Source organism: Peromyscus californicus, unplaced genomic scaffold (genome assembly GCF_007827085.1).
Source record: "Peromyscus californicus insignis strain IS unplaced genomic scaffold, ASM782708v3 Scaffold_1__1_contigs__length_55948999, whole genome shotgun sequence".
Lineage (NCBI taxonomy): Eukaryota > Metazoa > Chordata > Mammalia > Rodentia > Cricetidae > Peromyscus > Peromyscus californicus.
This window is the reverse complement of record NW_026294492.1, coordinates 10,426,394-10,448,011: the sequence shown is the minus strand read 5'-3', so window position 1 is coordinate 10,448,011 and position 21,618 is coordinate 10,426,394. Positions and strand designations below refer to the sequence as shown.

Here is a 21,618-nt window from a genome sequence, read left to right as displayed (position 1 = left end):
TAATCTAAATACATTAGTAATAGAGTCTATTGTCTTTCTTTTTTATTTTCGCAATGAAATCTGAAGTAAAAACATTTTGCTATGAATTTTTAAAAAATTCTTGTTCATAACCTTCCAAGACATAACAGTAGTGACAGAGCAACTGAGCATGAGGCCGTTAGATCAAAAGAAATGTAGACACTTGTTATTTTTATGGATGACAGTTGTCGATTTACTTCAGTTTTGACATAATACTTATTCCTGTATTTTACTTTCATAGATTATTAACTAGCTACCCACCCCCAAGCTTGACTTAAAAGTAATGAGAGAGAATTCTTGCTCAGAACTTAATTGCCAATGATATTTTCATTTTGCTCGGGTTCCTTTGCCTAAACGTAACAGGTATATTGTAGCCGTCCAGACAGACGTTGGTCACACAGCTTGTCACAAGTGCTTGTCCTTAGCTGTGAGGATGGTGGATGGTGCATTGCAACATTGCAGGTTAGCTGACCTTAGCTGATAAGAGAGTCTTGCATTCTCAGTCTCTTCAAATCCAGGACTCCAGGTCCCTGAATGAAGAGGTGGCTTCCTAGGGAGAAGTGCACTTGGCTGGCTGCTGTGGTCTGCCGTCCCTGACTGTCCAACTGGCTGGAATGAGTGATGGGGGAAATAGAACTGCGTTCATGTCATCTGTTTTTTTTATTTTTTTAATTTTTTGTAAACTTCCACCATAGTTGTCCTCTCTCCTTTCAAAAATAACACAGGAGCAGAGGCCTCAGTTCCTTCAGGTGCTAGTGGCTAGTGAGTTCCTTTGTCCCCTGCAGTATTAGCATTGACTGGGCCATGTGTGACAGGCACCAGCAGTCACAGTCTCAGAGTTTTAAACTTTTTGTGGGTTTTTATTGTGGTTTTACTCAGAGTTTCTCTTCTCAGTAAAAGCTGCTGTGCTTGAAAGACATAAATGACTGTTGTTATGACTCTGCATGTCATTGTCTGGACCTACTTATCATGCAGTTGTAAACAGCACCCTGAGTATGTATGTAAGGCCACGGTTTGATTGTTAAATCATAGACAGTCTATTCAGATGCACCATTAATGCAACTTTTGAACTCAAAGCTTCTTAAAAATTATGAAAATTAATCAAAGTTACTAAAAACTATTTCAGCTTATTCTAAAATTTTTAATCATTAGCTACTCCCCCCATAATATATTTGTTAGTTTCAGTAAAGGAGGATTCTAGAACATAGTAAGTTTTTTTCCTTTTTTATCTTTTATTAGGATAAATAATTGCAGCATTGTATGTGTGTACATGTGCATATTCAGCTGAGTGTGAATTTTAGCTACTTAAATAATGTGAGCTGATTGATGTATTGTGCAAAAAAATTTTCTGCATGCTGTGGTCCTTTAGAATGCTAAGTGAGTTCTGAGTTCTTGTGGTGATCAGTTAGCAACATGTTTGCTAGTGGTTTTTGTTTGTCAGATGCAAGTTTGAATATCTACAACCAAACCTGTTAAGGCTGCACCTTCTGGGAAGTTTCTGAGGGAAGGAGTCATTGCTATAATGTCTGAGGGCTTACCAACTTCCTATGTTGATTTGAAGTTAGCCATCACAATGGCTGGCATTAAGCTTTCTGTACGTGGAGGAGGAGCCTGTCACTCCTGTGCAGTCAGCTGCGTTCTCCCCACAATCCGGGTGGCCAGCACTACTTGTCATTTTTAGGAATACTGGATAATGTTCTTCATACATAGGAAGCCGGTGCTCATAGTTCGTTTTGTCCCGTTGCCTTGTCTCTGAAGTCTTTGCTTATGGTACAGAAGTTGCTCCATCCCAGCAGATGGAGACCAGTGACACTAATCAAGTAATGATGAATGAGTTCATAGGAAGCAGGAAGAGCAGTATGATGCACAAGTTACTCCCTCTGTGAGTCCTCTGCGAGTTACTTGTGTGTGTAGGTATACCAAAATGCTTTTTAATTATGTTTAGGATCTCTGTGTATACATATGTTTTATAATGGCTTTAAAATATGTGATACTCCTGTGAAATCTATAGAGAGATAGATATCTTCAGTTATTAAAAGATGTATACATGTGTATTTTTAGGTTTGTTAACTATTGCACATAGAAAATTTGATTCATGGATCTCTTCTGTGGGAGTGCAAGAGCTCAAGTATATTTACTCAAGTAAATCATTTGTTGAAATATAGTTAGTCATCCTAAGAAGCTCAGTAAAAGAGAACTGTTGTATTAGTTGTACCAGCAGTGTAGACAGCAGATAAAGAAGAGTTTTGTGTGGTCATTGTAATCACTTAGACTCTTGCTGTCCAACTTAATACTTATCTATTATTAGTAAACATTGCTCAGGATGAATGAAGAAAACAAGTGTTTCATTGAATGGAAAAATGGCATGATGATGATCCAGTACTACAGTTTCCCACCTTGGTTGTGGTTGGAAGGAGGGTGGTAACAGGAAGGAATTCAGCTGCCTAACTTTAGAATGTCCATTTTAAGCACACAAGCCATACAAGGTATAGAAGGCCCAGCCTTTGTGTGTGTGTGGAAGCGTTATATCCATAACAGGCTTTGCTTTAAACATTGTGTTAGGAAGTAACTGTCTCATAGTCTTTATATTATGGAATCTGGAGGAAAACATGTAAAATGGCAGCAGATACTTAGGGAAAAGCCCACACTTTAAAATCAAGTCATAGACACCTTGGACATTGGCCTTCAAAAAACATGACTGCACTGTGTTATAATGGAAAATGGAAATTGTCAGCAGCTCACAGGCTTGATTCTGTGAATGGAACTGCCCACTGTGCTCAACTCTGCATGCCTTGAGACATGCAGAGGGAAATAGCAGCAGGGGAATCCCAGGAGGTGGCCTTTGCTCACACATGGCATTTCCACTCTCATTCATTGTCCAAAGAAGTCCTGGAGCAAGCCTAAGTTTAGCGAGGTGGACATTTGGGCTGTAACACTGGGATGGGTAACTAGGGACATTAGTTGAATTTGTAGAGGTTGTACTCACATGTAGGACCGACTGCAGCAATCATGAAGGAACTAACAGAAACATTTGCCTTATATTTTACATAAAGTCCTCAGTAGGATGAGTGTCCTGTGATGTACAACTGTCCATCCTCAAACATCCTGAACTTCAGGGCATACACACTGGAATACTGAGGTGTAAAGGGCATGTGGTTTGCAATGTTTTCTCAAATGGTTAAAAAAAAGTATTTGTCTGTGTATGTGTGTATGCATCTAGAGGAGGAAGGGAGTGAGTGTGAGTGTATGGATGTCTGATTGTATATACATGTATAAGAGCAGAAGAAATGATTAGCTGGTGAATCCAATTTATACAGTATTCCAATGTAGATATCTTTGCAACACACCTGCAACCTTTCTGTAAGGTCCAGATTCCATTATAATAAAAAGGTAAAAACAGAAGGCTCATTCCAAAGAACCCACCATATCTTTATTTCCCTAAGACGTGTGCTCCCTTTCAGCCCACTACACAGGAGCAGCTTCCAAAGGGCAGGCTGTATAAGGATTTACATGGACTTAGGAATAAAGATGAAAGCCACAGACAAAATTTAGGGAGTTGGGTTGAATTCAGGACCTGCCTCTTTTCAGTTCTACTTTTGTTAAAGTATCTAAAGCTCTCTGTACCCCAGTTTCTTCCCTGTTTATTAGGGTGGGATTTGTGTGGTTGTTACACATAAGACCCTGTGTGAGACACAGTTCTTCTCTATTTTAATGTTAACTGCTGATGCAGTTGTTATGGTTACTGCAAGCCAGCTGCCTAGGCAATGCCGTCCTCCTTGCCATGCTACTCTGAGTACGAACCACTTACCCCTGGAGCTCACTTGATGTCCTTTGACTTTTCCCCTTTAAATGTTCTTTGCTCTATGATATGAATTGGTTGATGAGGTGTTTCATTTTCCTGAGTGCTAGTTTATGTGAGGGGACTGGGCTTAGCCATGGGAGAAGTGGAACATGGTGCCCTTGGGAGACTCCTGCCCTCCAGCCTGGGGTGAGGTTGAGTTAGAATTTGGCTGTTGGAAGCCAGGCTTAGTGGTAACTTTCCTATAAACCCAGCACTCAGGAGGCAGGCAGGAGGATTCTTGCACTACCAGGCAATCAGCAATCAGGGCTACATAGTGAGACCCCTGTCTCCTCTAACCGTGTGTGTGTGTGTGTGTGTGTGTGTGTGTGTGTGTGTGTGTGTGCGTGCGTGCGTGTGTGTGTGCATGTGTGTGTGTTACAACATGTATATTTTGAACATGGCCTGGGCTTGAGGAGATGAGTTATTACTATTTAGTCCAGGCTGGACTCAAATGTATGACCCTCCTGCCTTGGCCTCAGCACTGTTGAATTACAGGGGTATGCCACTACAGCCAGTCTGAGATTAATAATTTCATTGTGATCCCCTTACACTTGAACATTTGTGAGACCCCTTTATGTCTTCACACAATGCTTCATTGTCTGTTTTTTTAGTGCGCTTGTGTTCTGATCGGATCAGCCTCATCAAGGAGTGTGTTTCCCAGTCCGCCACGTGCTACAAACAATCCACCAAGCTTCTTGGCCTCGCTGAGCTGCTGAGGGTTGCAGGTAAGGCTTTTGAATGCTAAACTTTTGGGCCCTTTTCACATCAGCCTATGTGAACATCAGGATTTGTGTAATGGCATCAGAAGAACATTTTTTTTTCTTTAGCAAGGAACAACTGTTTTCTAGGAATCTTGGCATGTTATAAAAGTATATGTTTGTACTGAAGTTTTGTGGAAACCAGATGCCCTTGAAGCCAACTTATTCAGGGTTTGTGGTCATGAGTCAGCAGAAGCCATTGTTACTGCTCAAAGGAGATTCCCTGAGAAGCGCCCACTGTACCAGCATACTCACAAACCAGATTTAGTTTGATAGTTCTGATAAACTTGTTAGAGTATTTTGTGCACTTACTATCTGGCAAAGTTTTCATACATTTTACCTCATTCAGTTTTCTCTGAAACTGTCACAGTGGTGGTTAGCTTCCCATTTTATACTAGAAATCCAGGAGTCCAGAAGTTAAACACTCTGCTTACCAGGATGAAGTAGGAGACTGACTTTTAAGGAAAATCTCTGACTCTACATTTCCTGCTTCATTAACCACAGTGCTCCTACCTGCAAGAATAGTTTAGTGCCAGTTTTATATTGTTATTTTATATATGTGTATATCCATACATGTATATATATATACACACATACACACACACACACACACACACACACACACACACACACACACACATACACACATACACACATACACACACACACACAAATTTCTGTAAGAATAATTGTTGGGTATTTTGTCCCATTAACAATGGTTTGAATTTGTTTTAGTCTAAACCAAGAGATAGACTCAAAAGTAAAGAGAATTTGTTTTTATTTCTAACCTTTAAAAATTCAATATATTTAGTAGACACATAGGTTACTATTTCAAAGTCTCCTAATAAGTAGAACTCGTATTAAGACCTATACTTCTAGTAAACATGTGTTACTTCTCAGCTTGGAGCATAGCATTGACATCTGCTACAGACTTTAAAAGGTCTTGGGGCTGTGCTTCTCTGAGGCATATTGGGCCACCTGGGAGAACATTTTGTGTAGACTCAGAAAAATGGTTTGATCTTGATTGTGTGTGTGTGTGTGTGTGTGTGTGTGTGTGTGTGTGTGTGTGTATGTATGTATGTATGTGTGTGTATGCCTGTTATAAATTTGTAAGCTTTATTTGTCCAGATCACACATCTAGGAAACAGGAAAGCTATCCCCTTTGGTTACCCATAGTCCAGTAATAAGAGACCTAACTGAGTGCCTGCATAGCAAGTTCTTTGAACTTGAAGAATGGATTTCATTAAGACCCAGCTTTTAAAGATGCCGTGTGCGTCTCCTCTGCACCTGTTAGGATGGTGTCTGGCCTTGTTTGTGACATTTAATGAATGGACCTGCCACCTTCAAACAGTTCTACTAGGAGAGCATCCCTCCGGAGGACATCGTAGCAGCATGTGGAGATGCATGGTACTTGGACCTACTTTCTTTATTGCAGCTACTTTAGTTCTAAAACTTGAGATCCCCTCAGATTGGCCACACTCCACTTTATAAACACTAATGTGCATCTCTTGTATGCTATTACAGCTTGGAGCAGTATCGTTGGAACATAATGCTAAAGTATAAAATATGTTCAACAGATTGATATTGTGAGCCATGTGCATTTACACAAAAGCACCTCTCAGGTATCAAATTTAACACCTTTTCCATCTTAACCCAGCACCCTTCCCGTTGACTGTAGCTTTTGCAGTTCGAGGTGTTCCAATAAAACTACAGTGAAGTTTCCCTTTTTCAGTTTCACAGGCTGAAGACTCGTTCTTACTATGCTCGCTACGTCAGGACCTTTCACCTTTTTCTTAAAGGTTGGCCTTTAGGCTTTATTTGTTTCTGGCATGTCTACCCACATGGCAGATATCATTTTGTTGCTTTAGGACCCCCACTAAGTAATTAAAGGTACATGAGCAGGAGCACTGTATATTGTGACCGTGGGACCGATAACTTCAATACTCAGAGCTGTCTGTTGTGGAACCACTAACATTCTTCAGACAAACTGTTGAAGGAACAGGCTTGTTATGTAGCCCAGGCTAGCCTCTCACCAAATCTTCCTCAGCTTCCCAAGTGCTGAATGACACACATGAGCACCACAACCAGCCATGAATCATTTCTTTCATAGCTCTCCATGAGCCCTCACATTCCTGGCTATTCTCTCTAAGAATTTACTTGCTTAGCAACATTTCCTAGGCATCAGTCTTTGAAGGCCTGCTCTTAACCGTATTCAGTTTTGGATTACCTAATCAGATTTTAACTTTCAGCTAAGTAACTTTGTACTTCATCATTGCTGTTAGGCCACTCTTCACATAAAACTTATTAACAATTATTTCAATTTCATTCTTTAATATTTCATTCTGTTTCATTCTTTAATATTTATCTCTGTTCCTTCTTACTGTGTGCCTCATAGGCAGAGAAGTGAATCTCATTTTGAAAGACACAGGATTAGAGAAGTTACATAGTTTGGTTTTTAGCCAGGCAGGTAACTTGCTACCTTCCCCTTTTATTCTGATGTGTGATGGCACTCAGTGGCCTCTGTGTATTTCATCTCATTCATCACACTTCTACAGTTATATGACTGTTCATGCCGAAATCGTCAACTATGGGATTTATTGATTTTTAGATAAAAGAAAATAATACATAAAGGTATTAGCACATGTAAATATTCATAGTTCTTGGAGAGGCTGAGACAGGAAGATTGCGAGTTAGAGGCCAATTTAGGCTACATATGGAGAGCCTATCCATTAAAGTAAATGGATAAAAAGAGAAGGAATAGGCGGAATCCCTTGCTCTGTTACTTGTGCTTCTACCAGAGAAGCAGAGCAAAGACAGCCCAAGAGACATCTGCACGAAGTTGCTTCTGCTACTGTGAGGTGGGTTGGTTGAATCTGAGATTCACGGGGAAGGAGCTGGTCTGGTTCCCCATGTGTGGCCTAAGACTGCTGTGCACAGGAGCCTCTCACCCCCACCCTACCCCACCCCTTACGTCTGTGAGTCCTCCACTGTGCTCCATTGGCCTCCCACGATTATCCAGGACTAGCCTTTCCATTTAGCTGTTAGGGGCTTGCACATTGTCTTCAACAATGAGTTTAGTGTTTGGAGCCTAGCCAAGACCCATGAGAAAAAATACACCTGGCTCTTTCACTGTTGTGTATATTGTGCATAAATGCAAACATTTCAAGAGTGTTAGGTAGGAAATCGAGAAATCAAGGATTATTATATGCCAATTTAACAGAGAATGTCTGGGCAGGCTTCAAGAGGAAAGTGTGGAAGGGTCTTTCTTCCTGTCAGTGGATGTGGTGTGTCCAAGATGCTGCCTTGGGGTTTGTCACTTGCTGGGGCACCCCCGTGTGTATAGGAAGTATGCATGTTGTTCACCTTTTAATTTATTTTATTTTTTTAGTTAAGCTGACTTTTTACAGGAAGACTTCTCAAATAAAAATTATTAAAGGTAGAGGGAAGATTGTTTTTCCTTTTCTAAATGAAAAATAGAGCATGGTATTATCCATACCAAAATAAGTTTGAGTTAATTTATAGCATATTAAAGTGAATTATTTTCTTATTACTTGTTGAACTATACCTTCTTTCATGCTGCTACCTTTTCAGGAAAGCTAAGACAAAAATGTCATGTAACTTAGCTAGTTTTTGGGAGTGGTGGTGAACCAGTGCCTTTGACACTTGTAAATAGTGTAACTCTTTTTTATTTAATGGAATATATAATCTAGGTTTTCATAATGCCCTTGGCTTGGACCATGCTAACTTTCTGGTTATCATTTCAGGTACAGTGTATATGCAGTTGAACTGAGCATAAGATTTTTAGAATAATAGAAAAATTTCATTAAGATATTAGAAAAAAATATCCTTGCCGTTCCTGACATCCCTATGTCTGCATTACTGAGATATGTGCATGCTATTTTAAAAAGGTCTTAATATTTGCTAAAATGTTGAGGGAGATTATTCCAAACTGTTGATTTAGGCTTGGGGTTACTACACTGAGGTTTTTTGCAGTAGGAAGCTTAACAGGTTTCTTAAAAGCTAAATGGAGATACATTAAAAGTGTAATCAGTTTATTTTAGCAGTTGGCATCATGAATCAGGCAGAATCAAACCTGAATTGATTCAGGGTTCTGTGGAATAGAAGGGGAAAAGTTTTGTAAGGTGTTTAAGAAAATAAGCAAAACTAGAAAAAGCAAATATTGGTTGAAGTGAAAACATCCTACTTAGAGGTGAATTGGCGGTTCTGATTCCTGCCTTGATTAGTAGAGTCCTAGATCACAGGCTCAACTCTGAGGACACCTACATATTAGGTCTGGCCACCTGTCCCCAAACCCAAAAGAGTAAAGGTGAAAAGTCCGAAAAGAAGTTCAGTCACCATAGCTAAACTAATGGTGTGAGGAGGATTAGTGATGTTACTTCAGACTTCCAGGGAAACATCCAGAGCTTCTAGATTCTACAGGGAAGGGCCAGGAGTCGGAATCTGGCCTGGTTGGCCTTGTTTCAGTATCACAGTGATGGCTGCTTGGAGATAGATCCTACTCCTACCAGCTGTTTATCCATTAGACCTGTTGTTTATGGAACCTGACGTGACTGAAGGACAAAGTGACTTCGGGCGAAGGAGATGGATGCAATGGAGACAGAGAAGCCGATGTTTATCAAGCTTTTAGGCACTTACTGGACATTTGCAGGTTCAGGGAAGAGTCAGTGCTTTTAGCAAAAACCAGCCCCTAAGTTCTTGTGAGTGTTACTTGGATAGGTAGTAGTCTCTGATCGTCTCAACTAAAGTTTTCATTTTCTAAAGGACTTTGTATTTAGATGTTTATCTCTCAGACATTCCTTTTAAATACAAGGAATGTGTCATACACTTTTATAAGGATGGATTCAAAGCAAAATCCCTCCAGTGTAGCCCATGTAGTCATTGAGTGCTTGGTCCCTCCTGGCATTAACTGTTGAACCCTGAAATTGAGGTCTTCTTATTTAAAAGTCCAGGTCTGTACAATTATTTCAAGTTTATATCAGCAAATTCAGGTGGGTGCAAGATAGGAAATGGGTGTACATTGAGCACAAAGGAAAGAAGAATTAAGATAACAAGTTCATAGCAAATGTGGTGGTTCTCATGACCATAGATTCTCGAGGACAGTGCTGTGAGAGTGTCCCATGCACTTGGGATGATAAGGAGTCAGTGTTCTGGTGCCCAGGCTGACTCGTGTTCTAGTATCATCTCTCATGTAGGGCTCCCAGAGATGTCTGGTTTCTACAGAAGCTGTCTCAAAAATATGCAACCATACATAGGTCAGTAGGGAATTAAAATCCTTAAACTCTGATGGACATGTGTTGTATCATAATAGCTAGCTGTGTGCTGGGTTGCTGTGCATTGAAGCATCTTCAAATAGTATGCTACAGCGTCAATTTAGTCTTACTGTTCTACCAATATATTGAAACAGAAGGAAAGTGATTTTTTCATACTCCATTTTGAGCATTTGTTCAGGAATCCTGTACTCATTAAGGCACAGAATACCATGAAAGCCACACACATATCTGAGGCAATAGCGATCGTAATGGGCATACAAACTTTGTTTTGCCTTTCCTGAATTCTGAGTATCCCAATAGTCTCAATTACCTTGGCAATGTTAACTGAATGGGTCTACTGTAGCTTTGTGGCATCTTACTGCTTCCAGTGGGATGGATTTCTGTGTGCTTATGTAGGAAGTCAAGGTGCTGGAGTTCTCTCCTACTTCGGCTTCTCAATGAAAGGCTGAACTGCAAATACTAGTGTGCTTGTGTGCGTGTGTGTGCGTGTGTGTGTGTGTGTGTGTGTGTGTGTGTGTGTGTGTGTGTGTGAGTGTGTTGTGTGTGTGTTTTGTGTGTATGTGTATAAGATTACCAAGAGCATCCATCAAGGGACGAGAGGATTTCACTCACTGAACCTAACAGGATATGGAATTCTTCCTTAAGAGCCCAGAACGGTCAAATATTTACAGAGGAGAAATGACCGTATGAGATGAGGCAGTAAAATATCCTCCTAGTGGGGGATTCTGGCTAAGCTAATTGGTGAGGTCGTTGCTGAGACTGCAGTGTGGAGAGCGAGCACCGAGTTGAGGGTTAGCAGGGTCCACAGTTTGTTCGAAGACGTGATTGGTGGTGGCGGCTTGGCTTTGAGACAAGATCTATTTGTGGCTTTGAATCACTGTACTGCCCCGGCCGACTTCACACTTGACATCCTCCTGTGTCAATGCTAGGACTGTAGGTGTGTGCCGCCACATCTGTCTTACTACTTGAATTTTAAGATGAAAAAATAGTATAATTTTATTACCTTCTTCACTCATCCTCCCAGTCAGCATTTCTCCATCAATTTTAAGTAGGCTTTGTTTGGGTTTTACATTTTATTTGTAGTGTGTGGCATGAGCAGAAATCAAAAAATAACTTGGATGAGTTAGTTCATTCACTCCATCATGTGGGTCCTGGTGATTGACATGAGGTCATAAGGTTGGTGCCTTTGCCTGCTTAGTTATCTTACCAGCCCTCATTTTATAACCTATTCTTAAAGTATAGACTTCTTCCTTAGTAAAGGAAAGAATAAATCCTTTGTAGGGCTGTAGACTATCCTGTGTGTGTGTGTGTGTGTGTGTGTGTGTGTGTGTGTGTGTGTGTGTGTGTGAGAGAGAGAGAGAGAGAGAGAGAGAGAGAGAGAGAGAGAGAGAGAGAGAGAGAGAGAGAGAGAGGGAGAGAGAGAGAGAGAGAGATTTGGGTATCTTAAGAACTAATATTAATCAATGATCTCTTCAGATACTAAGGAGGACTTCCATGCACAATAAGTAGATTGGAAGGTCAAATTTATTGTAACTTTATCCTCCAATCACTAAAAATCAATCTAATCTGTTTTACTTGTGCATTTGAAACACACCGTTAATGAACTTGATCGGTTGAGGCTGCTCTAAGCATCATGTCCTCTGCATGTGTGCACAGGTGAAGACCCAGAAGAAAGGCGTGGCCAGGTTCTGATCCTGTTGGTAGAACAGGCACTGTGTGTCCACGACTACAAGGCAGCCAGTGCATACTGCCAGGAGCTGATGGCCGCAGGTGAGTAGACAGCTCAGCGCTTTGCTCACATTCTCTACCTGATAAAGAATGGAGATGGGCTCTTCAGAAATCAGTCAGCCTGATGGCTAGGCCAGGCACCTGTTTGCTTGAGATATATTTTGTTAGCAACAAGCACGTATGCTGTGTGCTTATTTTTAATGTCAATATTTGAATGGACTCAAGTACAATAGATTATCTCTAATTTTGTTTATTTTACATTCCCTGTCTAAAATGTGCTCATAATTTTAGGAACAATGGTATATGGAACTTTTTAATGCTATTTTATGTATTATAGAACATAAAATTTAGAAGAATATCTACAATTTGTGATGAGTTAGTCAATATTTCTATATCTTAATGTAAGAAAAAATTGTTGAAAAATTGGGAAGAGGTTAAATATTTTTTAAATTGAATTTAAAGTTCCTGTCTTGAAAGAATACTGAGAATTAATTGTGGAATAATTTCTCTTCCAAAGTACACATATCTCCATGGAAGAAAACACAGCACCCTCTTCTCAGGAGCCCTCCACGGGAAACCTTTGTGCTCCAGTGCTGTGCTATGGGAACTCCCTCACTGCTCACTCAGGATCCCTGCACTTGTTGGTTGCTGGGGATATGCCCTGGGGCTTCTTGTATCTGATGGACTCTGTTACTGCTGGGCTCCATCTCCAGCCCCATGTGTGGACGTTGTCTGTTAGTGACTAGTAACTGTAAGGAAGGCTGTTTAGGATTGCTGTGACAGAAATCAAACCCAGCTCCTTGCACATCATGGACAGATGGGCATTACATCTGTGAGCCAGCCGAAGTGGTGGTTGATGGGAAATGAAAAGAGGACAGGATCAGGGGAGAGGAATCATCGCTGGGTTGTTTCAAGAAGGTGTTTGAAGCCGGGTCCGGGGAAAGGGCAGGTGTCAGCTGTGATAATCAATGTGGTGTCAAGGGTGTGGATCATGCTCAGATTCAACAGTTTTGCAAACCTGAGCTGTCAGGGCCAGACTGAGGCCTGGCCTAGAACACTGCTCACAGGAACCTGGCTAAAGTTCTGGTCAAGGACAGGATCTTTGGCAAGAAATCTACAAATAGTTTTACACTCTGGAAGTCAATACAGAACTTCCTAACCTTATCATTAGAAAAGACTTTTCATGCTGGGCAGTAGTGGTGCACACCTTTAATCCCAATGTTTGTGTGGCAGAGGCAAGGCAAATCTCTGTGAGTTCAAGGTCAGTCTGATCTACAGAGTGAATTCTAGGACAGCCAGGGCTACACAGAGAAACCCTGTTGCAAAAAAAAAAAAAAAAAAAAAAAAAAAAAAGGGAAACCTGCATGACAGTTAATTGTGATGTTGCCACATGAAGTTCAGAGTTACTGTTTTCTGTACAAATATTGTTGTACTGAAAATTATTTTTAGAAGTCTTTATGTTTTATTTCTATAAGGTTAATTCCTGAATTAATTTTTAGTGTACATATTTAGAGACATGATCCTGGGTAGATGTTTTTAATCCTAGAGTAAAAAAAGCTACAGTCGGGCTGGAATACCTTCAAATGAGAGTAAGTGTATTTGAAGAATTCACAGTGTGACATTGTAGAAAAATGTCTGCTGGGGCTTGGGCCAGCTCCATTTGACCCTGACCTTAGATGTCTGTCTTCTATGAAGTGGGTGTTTCTGTGTGAGTACCTACTCCAATTCTCTTTATAGCACTTTGCAATTTCTGTTGCACTTTCAAGGACAAACATTATTTAGTCCTTTCGACAACCCTAGAGAAAAGGGGTTATGATTGTCTCTTTGTAGTTGTAAAGGAAGGTATGGTATTGGAGCTTTTTCCAGTTCACAGGTGTGCCGTGTGGTTGGGTGGTGTCAAACTCTTAGTATTTTGCATTCAGAATCCACCTTTTTAACTGAACATCAAATTCAGTGAATAATATGCATTCATTTATTAATCCTGAAATGTAAAGGGTTCTGTCAAAAACACTTGTCTGGAGTAGCCCCCGAATTGTGTGGATAGTGAACGGGTCAGATCTGTCTCTTCTAGCTTGGGTTCTCATGCCTGTGCACAGTGTGCTGTTAATGACTGCTGCTTTGCCTAGTCACAAGACCTAGTTAGGACTCCCCCGCTGTACCCCTCCCTCTCCTTTGCTCGCATTACTCTTCCTTTCTGCAAATCCCGTTTTCTTCCTTTTCCCCTCTTTGCTGATTTTTCAGGATATCCGGGAAGTTGGGCTGTTTGTAGCCAGTTGGGCCAGTCTGAAGGCTACCAGGACCTGGCTGCTCGCCAGGAGCTCATGGCTTTCGCTTTGACGCATTGCCCTCCCAGCAGCATTGAACTTCTTTTGGCGGCTAGCAGCTCTCTTCAGACAGAGGTAAGTGATCACAAATACAGTAAGTCCCGGTGTGCGTGAAGTTCATTTGGTTGAGTGTATGTATCTGAGACATGAGATCAATTTTTGTTTGTTTTTGTACCGCACAAATGTTCTAGAAGAGTCACGGTTGTCACCAAAATAGAATTTGAAAACCCGAGGATATTATAGTGTTGTTGGCTTTATTATAGTAAGGAAGAAAGGGTGTAAGAGGTTTGAGTAAAACTGCAAGAATGTTAGGAAGTAATTGATTGAAAAATAAAGGAAATGTAGAATAAAGTAGATGGGAAATAATCATGTGACCCGTCTCTGGAACCATGTTAGTTAAAGCCATTGTTATCATAAATTCCTTCTGGTGTCCTTGGGAAATGATGAGTGGGAGTGGCCTTGGAGAGATGCTAAATTCCCTAAAACCATGCTGAGTTAGGTAGAGAACCTGCTCGATGAGAAACAGTTGAGAGAGGGAGGGTCCTGGGAGCCTTGCATTTTATGCCATGGACGTCCATTGCATTTGTCCATTGCACTTGTCCACTGCACTTGTCCACTGCACTTGTCCACTGCACTTGTCCATTGCACTTGTCCACTGCACTTGTCCACTGTACTTGTTCACTGCACTTGTCCACTGTACTTGTTCACTGTACTTGTCCACTGTACTTGTCCATTGCGCTTGTCCACTGTGCTTATCCACTGTACTTGTCCACTGCATTTGTCCACTGTACTTGTCCACTGCACTTATCCACTGCACTTGTCGACTGTACTTGTCCACTGCACTTGTCCACTGTACTTGTCCACTGCACTTGTCCACTGCACTTGTCTACTGCACTTGTCCACTGTATTTGCCCACTGCACTTGTCCACTGGATTTGTTCAGTGCATTTGTCCACTGCACTTGTCCACTGTGCTTGTCCACTGTACTTGTCCATTGCACTTGTCCACTGCATTTGTCCATTGCACTTGTGACAGGCTTCTTACAGATCATTCCCAGTCTTGAAGCTGTCACTTCCTTGTGAAACTATTCCTAAACTCCTGGTTTGTTTTGTTTGTTTAGGCAACAGTTTATTGCACCAAACAGTTCCTTATCAAATACAACCCCACCTCCCCTTAGAAGAAGAACCCAATACTTCTTAAATTTTAAGCCTACAATGTGAAAAGAAGGAAATTCAAACAAAAATACAATCTTTCTTGTTTCAGATTCTTTACCAAAGAGTGAATTTCCAGATCCATCCTGAAGGAGAAAATATTAACGTCTCACCCTTAATTGGTAAAGTTCTACAAGAGGTATGCTAAGAAGTGTGAACGGAATGAGTTTGAAAGATACTGTAGGTGGAATGAAATGGGCTCAATTACCCAATGCCATAAAGCGGTAGGTGTGTTTTGTGTGTGTGTGTGTGTGTGTAGACTATTTCTCAGTTTTGTGTTGTGTGAAATACAACATTCACATGGAAAGTGGCTTAAAAGTGTCCTGCTCACAACTTAACAAAGAAAGCTATCAATCCCCCCCCATGCAGATGAAGAAATAGCATGTGACCAATTTCCCACAGCTCTCCCAGTTCAGCTTCTGTCCTGCTGTCTGCTCTTAGAGATCATCATGGTCCTGATGAGTCCTAGAAACTCATCCTTGTACAGGTTAGTAGTCATCGGGCTTACCATTCCTAGAAGCTCTGTGTTTCTTCAGATCAAAGGAGCTCTCAGAGGAGCCAGTGGTCACTAAACCTCATTTGTAGCAGGAGTTGTCGCTCAGGTTGAGATGAAGACTTAACTGTGGTGATTAATGAAGACTTGACTCTGTTGATCCTCCACCATCTACCCAGTATCTGACCTGTTCACGGACATCTACTCTAATGGTCTGTGTAGTGCCGTCTCTTGTTGGAGCTTTCCAAACTGTGTGAGTCATGGCAGACCCATCATCATTCTCTGGCACACCTCTGCCCCTTCTATCCTTCTTGTTTGTGCTCTGAGTTTGAGCCCTTTCTTCTAAAATATTTCTTTCTAATCCGTTGCTGGACTTCTCTCACCGTTTCCTCCCCTGTGTTCACTAAGTAGTCTCACATTTCTCTGTTGTATCCTTGACAGTAGATGTGGTATTGTGTTTGTCAATGAAGATGATATCATTTATCTTTACACCTGCTTCTCGGTGTGCTTGTCAGTGTCAGTGCTTGCTAGAGCTCACTTGGCTCTTAATGATTAGTCCACGGCTAACAGAAATGAGGAGGTAAATAAGAAATGTAAAATCGAATCCATTTCCAGCCTAGTTCCTCTCCGTGACGCGTGGTAGCTACTCAGGTCTTGTCATTGTTTGGTCACTCTGAGAGGGTTCTTGTTTTTCTGTTTACTGTAGAATCTGACCGTCTTTCTGCTCAGCCCCATGGGCTTGTTCTGAATTCCCATCCTCCTTTAAAACAGTCCATTGAAAGTCTTTTGTGACTTTTGGGCTTCCTGGTTTCTGGTATTACAGTGAATTAGAAAGTGTCAGCCTGCCCCTATGGTGACTTCTTGGATTAAGCCGTGCTCTGTTGCCACAAGTGTGCACATACTGCTCTGTTAGACTCTTGTCAGCAATGAAGCCGCCGCCGCAGCAGTCCTCTGTGTCCACTTAGGCAGGAAAGGCATCCTTCCAAAGTGGTTATTTTTTCTTTCTTAAAAGCTTTTCTGTCTTCCTCTTTCCTCCTTCAGCCACTTGTAATAGATCGAGATTTCATGAAGTGCTAATCCAAACCCTCACATAGCTTTGATGAATGAAGCACATTTCAGAATATTATAGCGACTATTATCAGAGTATAATGTAGTATTTAGCTATAAGCTGCCATGCATTGCACATTAACAGTAGAGGTAATAACCATATTAAATATAACTTATAAATGAAGGCAGATTTCGTATATAACCTGCCTCATACTTAATACTTCCATTACTTCATTGTGAAAATTATTTTTATTATATATTCAGAAAAAGTAATGATGGTATTATACAGTAACATCCATGTGAATAGAGTGGAGACTGTACGTGTTAGACACTGCATTTGTTCCGGTGTGCAAAAATTGTTTATAATAGAATAAAATGCAAACTCTGAATAACTGCAAGATTTCAGATGTCCAGTTCTTATTGATATTGGTTATTAGGCTTTTTAGATTGAAAAGTCTTATACCATTTTGAATATATTAACATTTTGCTTAGCTAGTATCACTTAGCTGGTGGGGTTTTCTCCAGATAATTCTAATTAAAGATAGAAATGGGTTATATACAGGGTTCCCATTTAAAAAAATGTTTCACTGTGGGAAAAATTGTTTGAATATTTGATGCTGTAATTTAAATGGTTGAACTAGTTAATGTTTAGAGAACAAGCATGTTCTTAGCATACCTCTACTTTCAGTTTGTAAAAGGACTGTTTAGAAATACTTGAAAAAAGCAAGCATAGTGGCAGTTTTAATATCATGGGAAGTACTTTCTTTTCCATGGCTTGAGTGATGGGCCCTTGGATGGGTTCCACTTCTTAGTTACTATGTGAACATTGGTATTCAAGTGCTTGTATGGAAGTGTTTTTATTTCTCACATAGATGCCCTGGGATAAATCTGCTATGTGCTGTGTTCTTGATATCTGAATATGCTGCTTACCTGTTATCCAAAGTGACTGCATGTTTGTCTTAGTTTGTCATTGTTACGATAAAATATCTGATTAAAAACAACTGAAAATAAAGAAAAACATTGACATGTTTTCAAAGTTCAAGCTTTGGGCACTTTGTTTTGTTGCTTCTGGGATAATGTCTGTGAGGCAGCACACTTGGAAGGGATATATGGTGGAGGAAAGTGGCCCACATGTGGCACAGAGAAGTTAGGGAAAGACCAAGGAAGAGGCCTGGCTGAGGCTACAGCCACCAAGAACATGCCCTACCGATCTGCTTCCTCTTAGCAGTTCTCATCTCTGGGTGTTCCCTCCAACTCCAGTTGTGCCATCAAATTATGAGTATGTCATTGGATCAGTCCATCGAGGATGGCAAAGCCCTGGGGTCTAGTTGTGTCTCAGGATCTTTGGTCTGACCAAAGATCTTTAGTACAAGACCAAACCTTTCTTAATGACTTGCATTTTTTTAGAGTATCATATAATTACATTATTTCCCCCCTTATTTTCTTTCATATACTCCTTATTCTCTTTCACATTCATAGCCTCTTTTTTATTAATTAATTGTTGTTTATGCATATATGCATAACTGTATTCGTATGTATTCCTAAACACAACCTGGCCAGTCGGTATAATGGTACTTACATGTGTGGTTCTGGAACTGACCATTTAATACTGGATAACCAGTTGGTTTGCTCTTCCCTGGGAAAGACTATTTCTTCCACTCTGAGCATTCATCGGTGCAGGGTTGAGGCCTTGTGGTCTTTCCTTTGTGCTTTCTAGCATGTCACTTGATGTTGTCCTCGTTCAGCTCTTTTGTAGGCAGTCATGTTGGTGAGATTAATGGTTGTTGCTCCTGACATCACAGGAGACAGAGTCTCACAGTGAGCTCTTTGAGCCCTTGGGTCCTGCAGTCTTTCTGCCCCACCTTCTTCAGTGTTCCTGGAGCCTTAGTTGTGGGAATGTTTTGTAGATGGATCCTTGGGGATTGGACTCTAGACTGCATGTCGATTGGTTGGGTTTTATGTAATGATTGCTGTCTGTTGCAAAGGGAAGTTCCCTTGATGGAAGATGAGGACTACACTTAGCCGACAGCATAAGGACAAATAGTTATTAGAATGCAGTTAGGGATTATACTGCTTTAGTGAAGTGGTAGTTGTAGGTTCTCCTTCAAGATTCATGGCTTCACTCCCTCTGGGTAGTCAGCTAGGTTTCCAGTACCAGGCATGAACCCCCATGTTGAGTGGGTCTTAAGTTCAAGTAGAAAGCTGTTGGTGACCAGCGAGGGATGTTTGCCACCGCTGTACCCTTAGGTTGTGCCATACTGGTTGTTGTTGTGGTTCATTGGTGTCACAACTAGGTAGGACTGTTGATTGCTTCCCTCCTTTGGAAGCTTACATGTCACCTACTATGAAAACTAGTCTTCAGGGTGGATACGTTCTGGTCAGTTCCAGCTCAGGGGCTTCGGGTCCTGTGCTAAGACCAAAACTTTAATACCTAGCCCTTGGTGTGCCAATTAATATCCAAAGCACACCAACCTTTTTATGTTCTCACAAGAAATACGTTCAAGTTTCTGTTTCTCCACTGGATTTTTATTTAATATGTGTGCTCTCTTATTATGTATTTGATATACTGAGGACCTAATTGTATCCTATGCAGTTAATAGCCATGAGCACATTTTAATATGCTAATTGCCATGTTCAAAGAGCTATTCACATATTTTGCTCATTTTATTTTCCAACTTTGTTTCTTGTCTTGTGACTTAAGCTGGAAATAAACTTTCAATTAATATTCTGGATTCTAGATACAAGTATTTTATCTAGACTCCTCTCAGATTTGTGATTTGTAAATATTTTTATGTCCATGTATGACAGGAATTTTCATTTTCTTACTGGTTTCTTTTGGAGTACAGATGTTTTTAATGTTGTCTAAGGTCTGCTTATAGCATTTTCTCTATTGATTATGCTTTCAATGTATCTAAGAAATCTCTGCCTGACTCAGGGTTGTGAAGATTTACTCTTATGCTTTTTTTCTAAGAATTTCTCCTTCTTAAATGTATTGGTCAATTAATAGTTAGAAAACACTTTAATATAAGTATAGATGTGTGAAAGTATCCACATGCAATTGGATAAATTTATAAAAGAACTTAGATCACATTCGAAGATTAACTGGGAAGTACATTTGGTTAGTTTTCTCTATTATCATGTAATCACTTGTTCTCTGTTAATAGAGTTCTGGGAAATTTTATTTATTACAAGTAAAAAAATTAGATATGAGCCATTTATGATAAAATAGTAGCATCTGTTAACTTTTAATAAGTGGTGCATGGGTGCATCTTGTGTCTTATGTATTTTCCTTCTGTTAGTAAGTTATTTAACCAACAATCTGTTATCAAATGCTTTAAAGTTCTTTTCTCTCCTTCTCTCTATCTACATATCCCATGAGTCTCACTGCCCAGATAGGAACATTTAAGCTAGGGTCTCTGAGTAGCCCTGGATGTCCTAGACATTCCGATCCATACCATTAATCTTCTGCATTCTAGGATAGACCTGTGACTGCTCCACCATCCACAGCCTCTCCTTCCACATTTCTCCTGAATGTGTACAGACGTTCTGTGTGGTTCTCTTGGCTCATGGGGATTTTGTTGTTGTTGTTGTTACTGAAACCATATTATACATGCACAGACATTACTCGTATTTCTTTGCAGTTTGGATGTTCTTGTACTGTTTTATTTGGAGACAGTGTTTCACTGGAGAGTCTAGGATGACCTCTGAGCATCATCAGCAGTAATGAGTTGCAGTCCTAAGACTCCAAATTGGGAGGAAAATTGTTGCAATTGTTACTTGAAGAAAAGTGCTCTGTATTATTCAAGGATATTTTGAAGAAGGGTCACTGTCAAGTCCTGCCTGAGTTGTTTATATTCCTTAAGTATAATTGAGGCCAACCGGTTTCTCTAAAGGTAGTCTTCATTAACTGACACTAGAGAAGCCACTCCTTAAGTCATTACAGCAGCAGCAGGCTGTGAGCCGTACCTGACGTGTGAAGGTATCCTGTTCATGGGAATCATTTTGGTAATGGTGCTTTTTTGTTGTAAGATTTGAAAGATGCCGTTACTACTTAGTAACCTTCGAACTGTGTAGCATGCTTAATATTTATGAGATTTCATGTTAAATTGTATGCTGGCAATTGTTGATTTGGTTTTGAGGTCTAAACTGTTTCTGCTATTACATAGTCAAAATTAATTAGCAGTGTGCCACTATCAATATGACAAGTGTCATTTCAGGGATAAATTTTTTAACCGCTTCTTTTCTACCCCTAGTATATGAAGTTGAAGGAAAATGGTTTTTCTCATTAACGACTCGGGTTGCACTGAGACTGTGGTAGACCACCCCCTCTGGTAAATTTTGCCCATCCTCTTCTTCATGATGCTGAAAGAGAATGTTTTCACTCATTAACAGTTATGGTCACACTCTGAGCTTGGTGAACCTTGTCTGGCTTACATGCTAACCTGTGGTCCAGCCGGGCTTACAGTTACATTTTGATTACATTAGTTTTGTGAGTGGACACACACGTGGGGGTTAGAGGGCAACTTGTGGGACTCCACTTCTTGGCCTTTACCTCAAGGGTCCTGAGGGTTGGGCCCAGGTCATCAAGGCAGGCGACAATTACCCTTGCCATCTCACCAGCCTCACTTTCTCATTGTAAGTGTTCCCTAGAGCAAATGTTTACAGGAAATCCATTATTACATACATTTCTGAACATGTCAGTTTTATTTATCTTTGGAAACAGTCTTTTATATTTCATGTACTTATCTTGAATTAGCCGGCTCATCATCCATCCATAGAAACAGAATAAAATTTAGGTTCATTTTATGAAATAAAATAGGTTTTATGACTTTCATATTTTGATATCCTTCAGTTCCTTTTATTTACCTCCATGGAACCTCACATCCTACCTGAGGGCTGTATTTCTTA

General features: G+C 40.4%; 1 protein-coding gene across 5 annotated transcripts in view; it reads left to right on the top strand.

The window, feature by feature from the left end:
• Window positions 1-21,618, top strand: part of Nbas (NBAS subunit of NRZ tethering complex) — a 281,500-nt gene that overhangs the window by 135,281 nt on the left and 124,601 nt on the right. For all 5 annotated transcript variants that reach the window (XM_052745880.1, XM_052745878.1, XM_052745879.1 and 2 more), the window contains exons 32-35: window positions 4,471-4,584; window positions 11,565-11,678; window positions 13,878-14,035; window positions 15,223-15,309. In XM_052745880.1, the coding sequence (XP_052601840.1) occupies window positions 4,471-4,584; window positions 11,565-11,678; window positions 13,878-14,035; window positions 15,223-15,309 (473 nt within the window). The remainder of the gene's footprint in view (window positions 1-4,470; window positions 4,585-11,564; window positions 11,679-13,877; window positions 14,036-15,222; window positions 15,310-21,618) is intronic.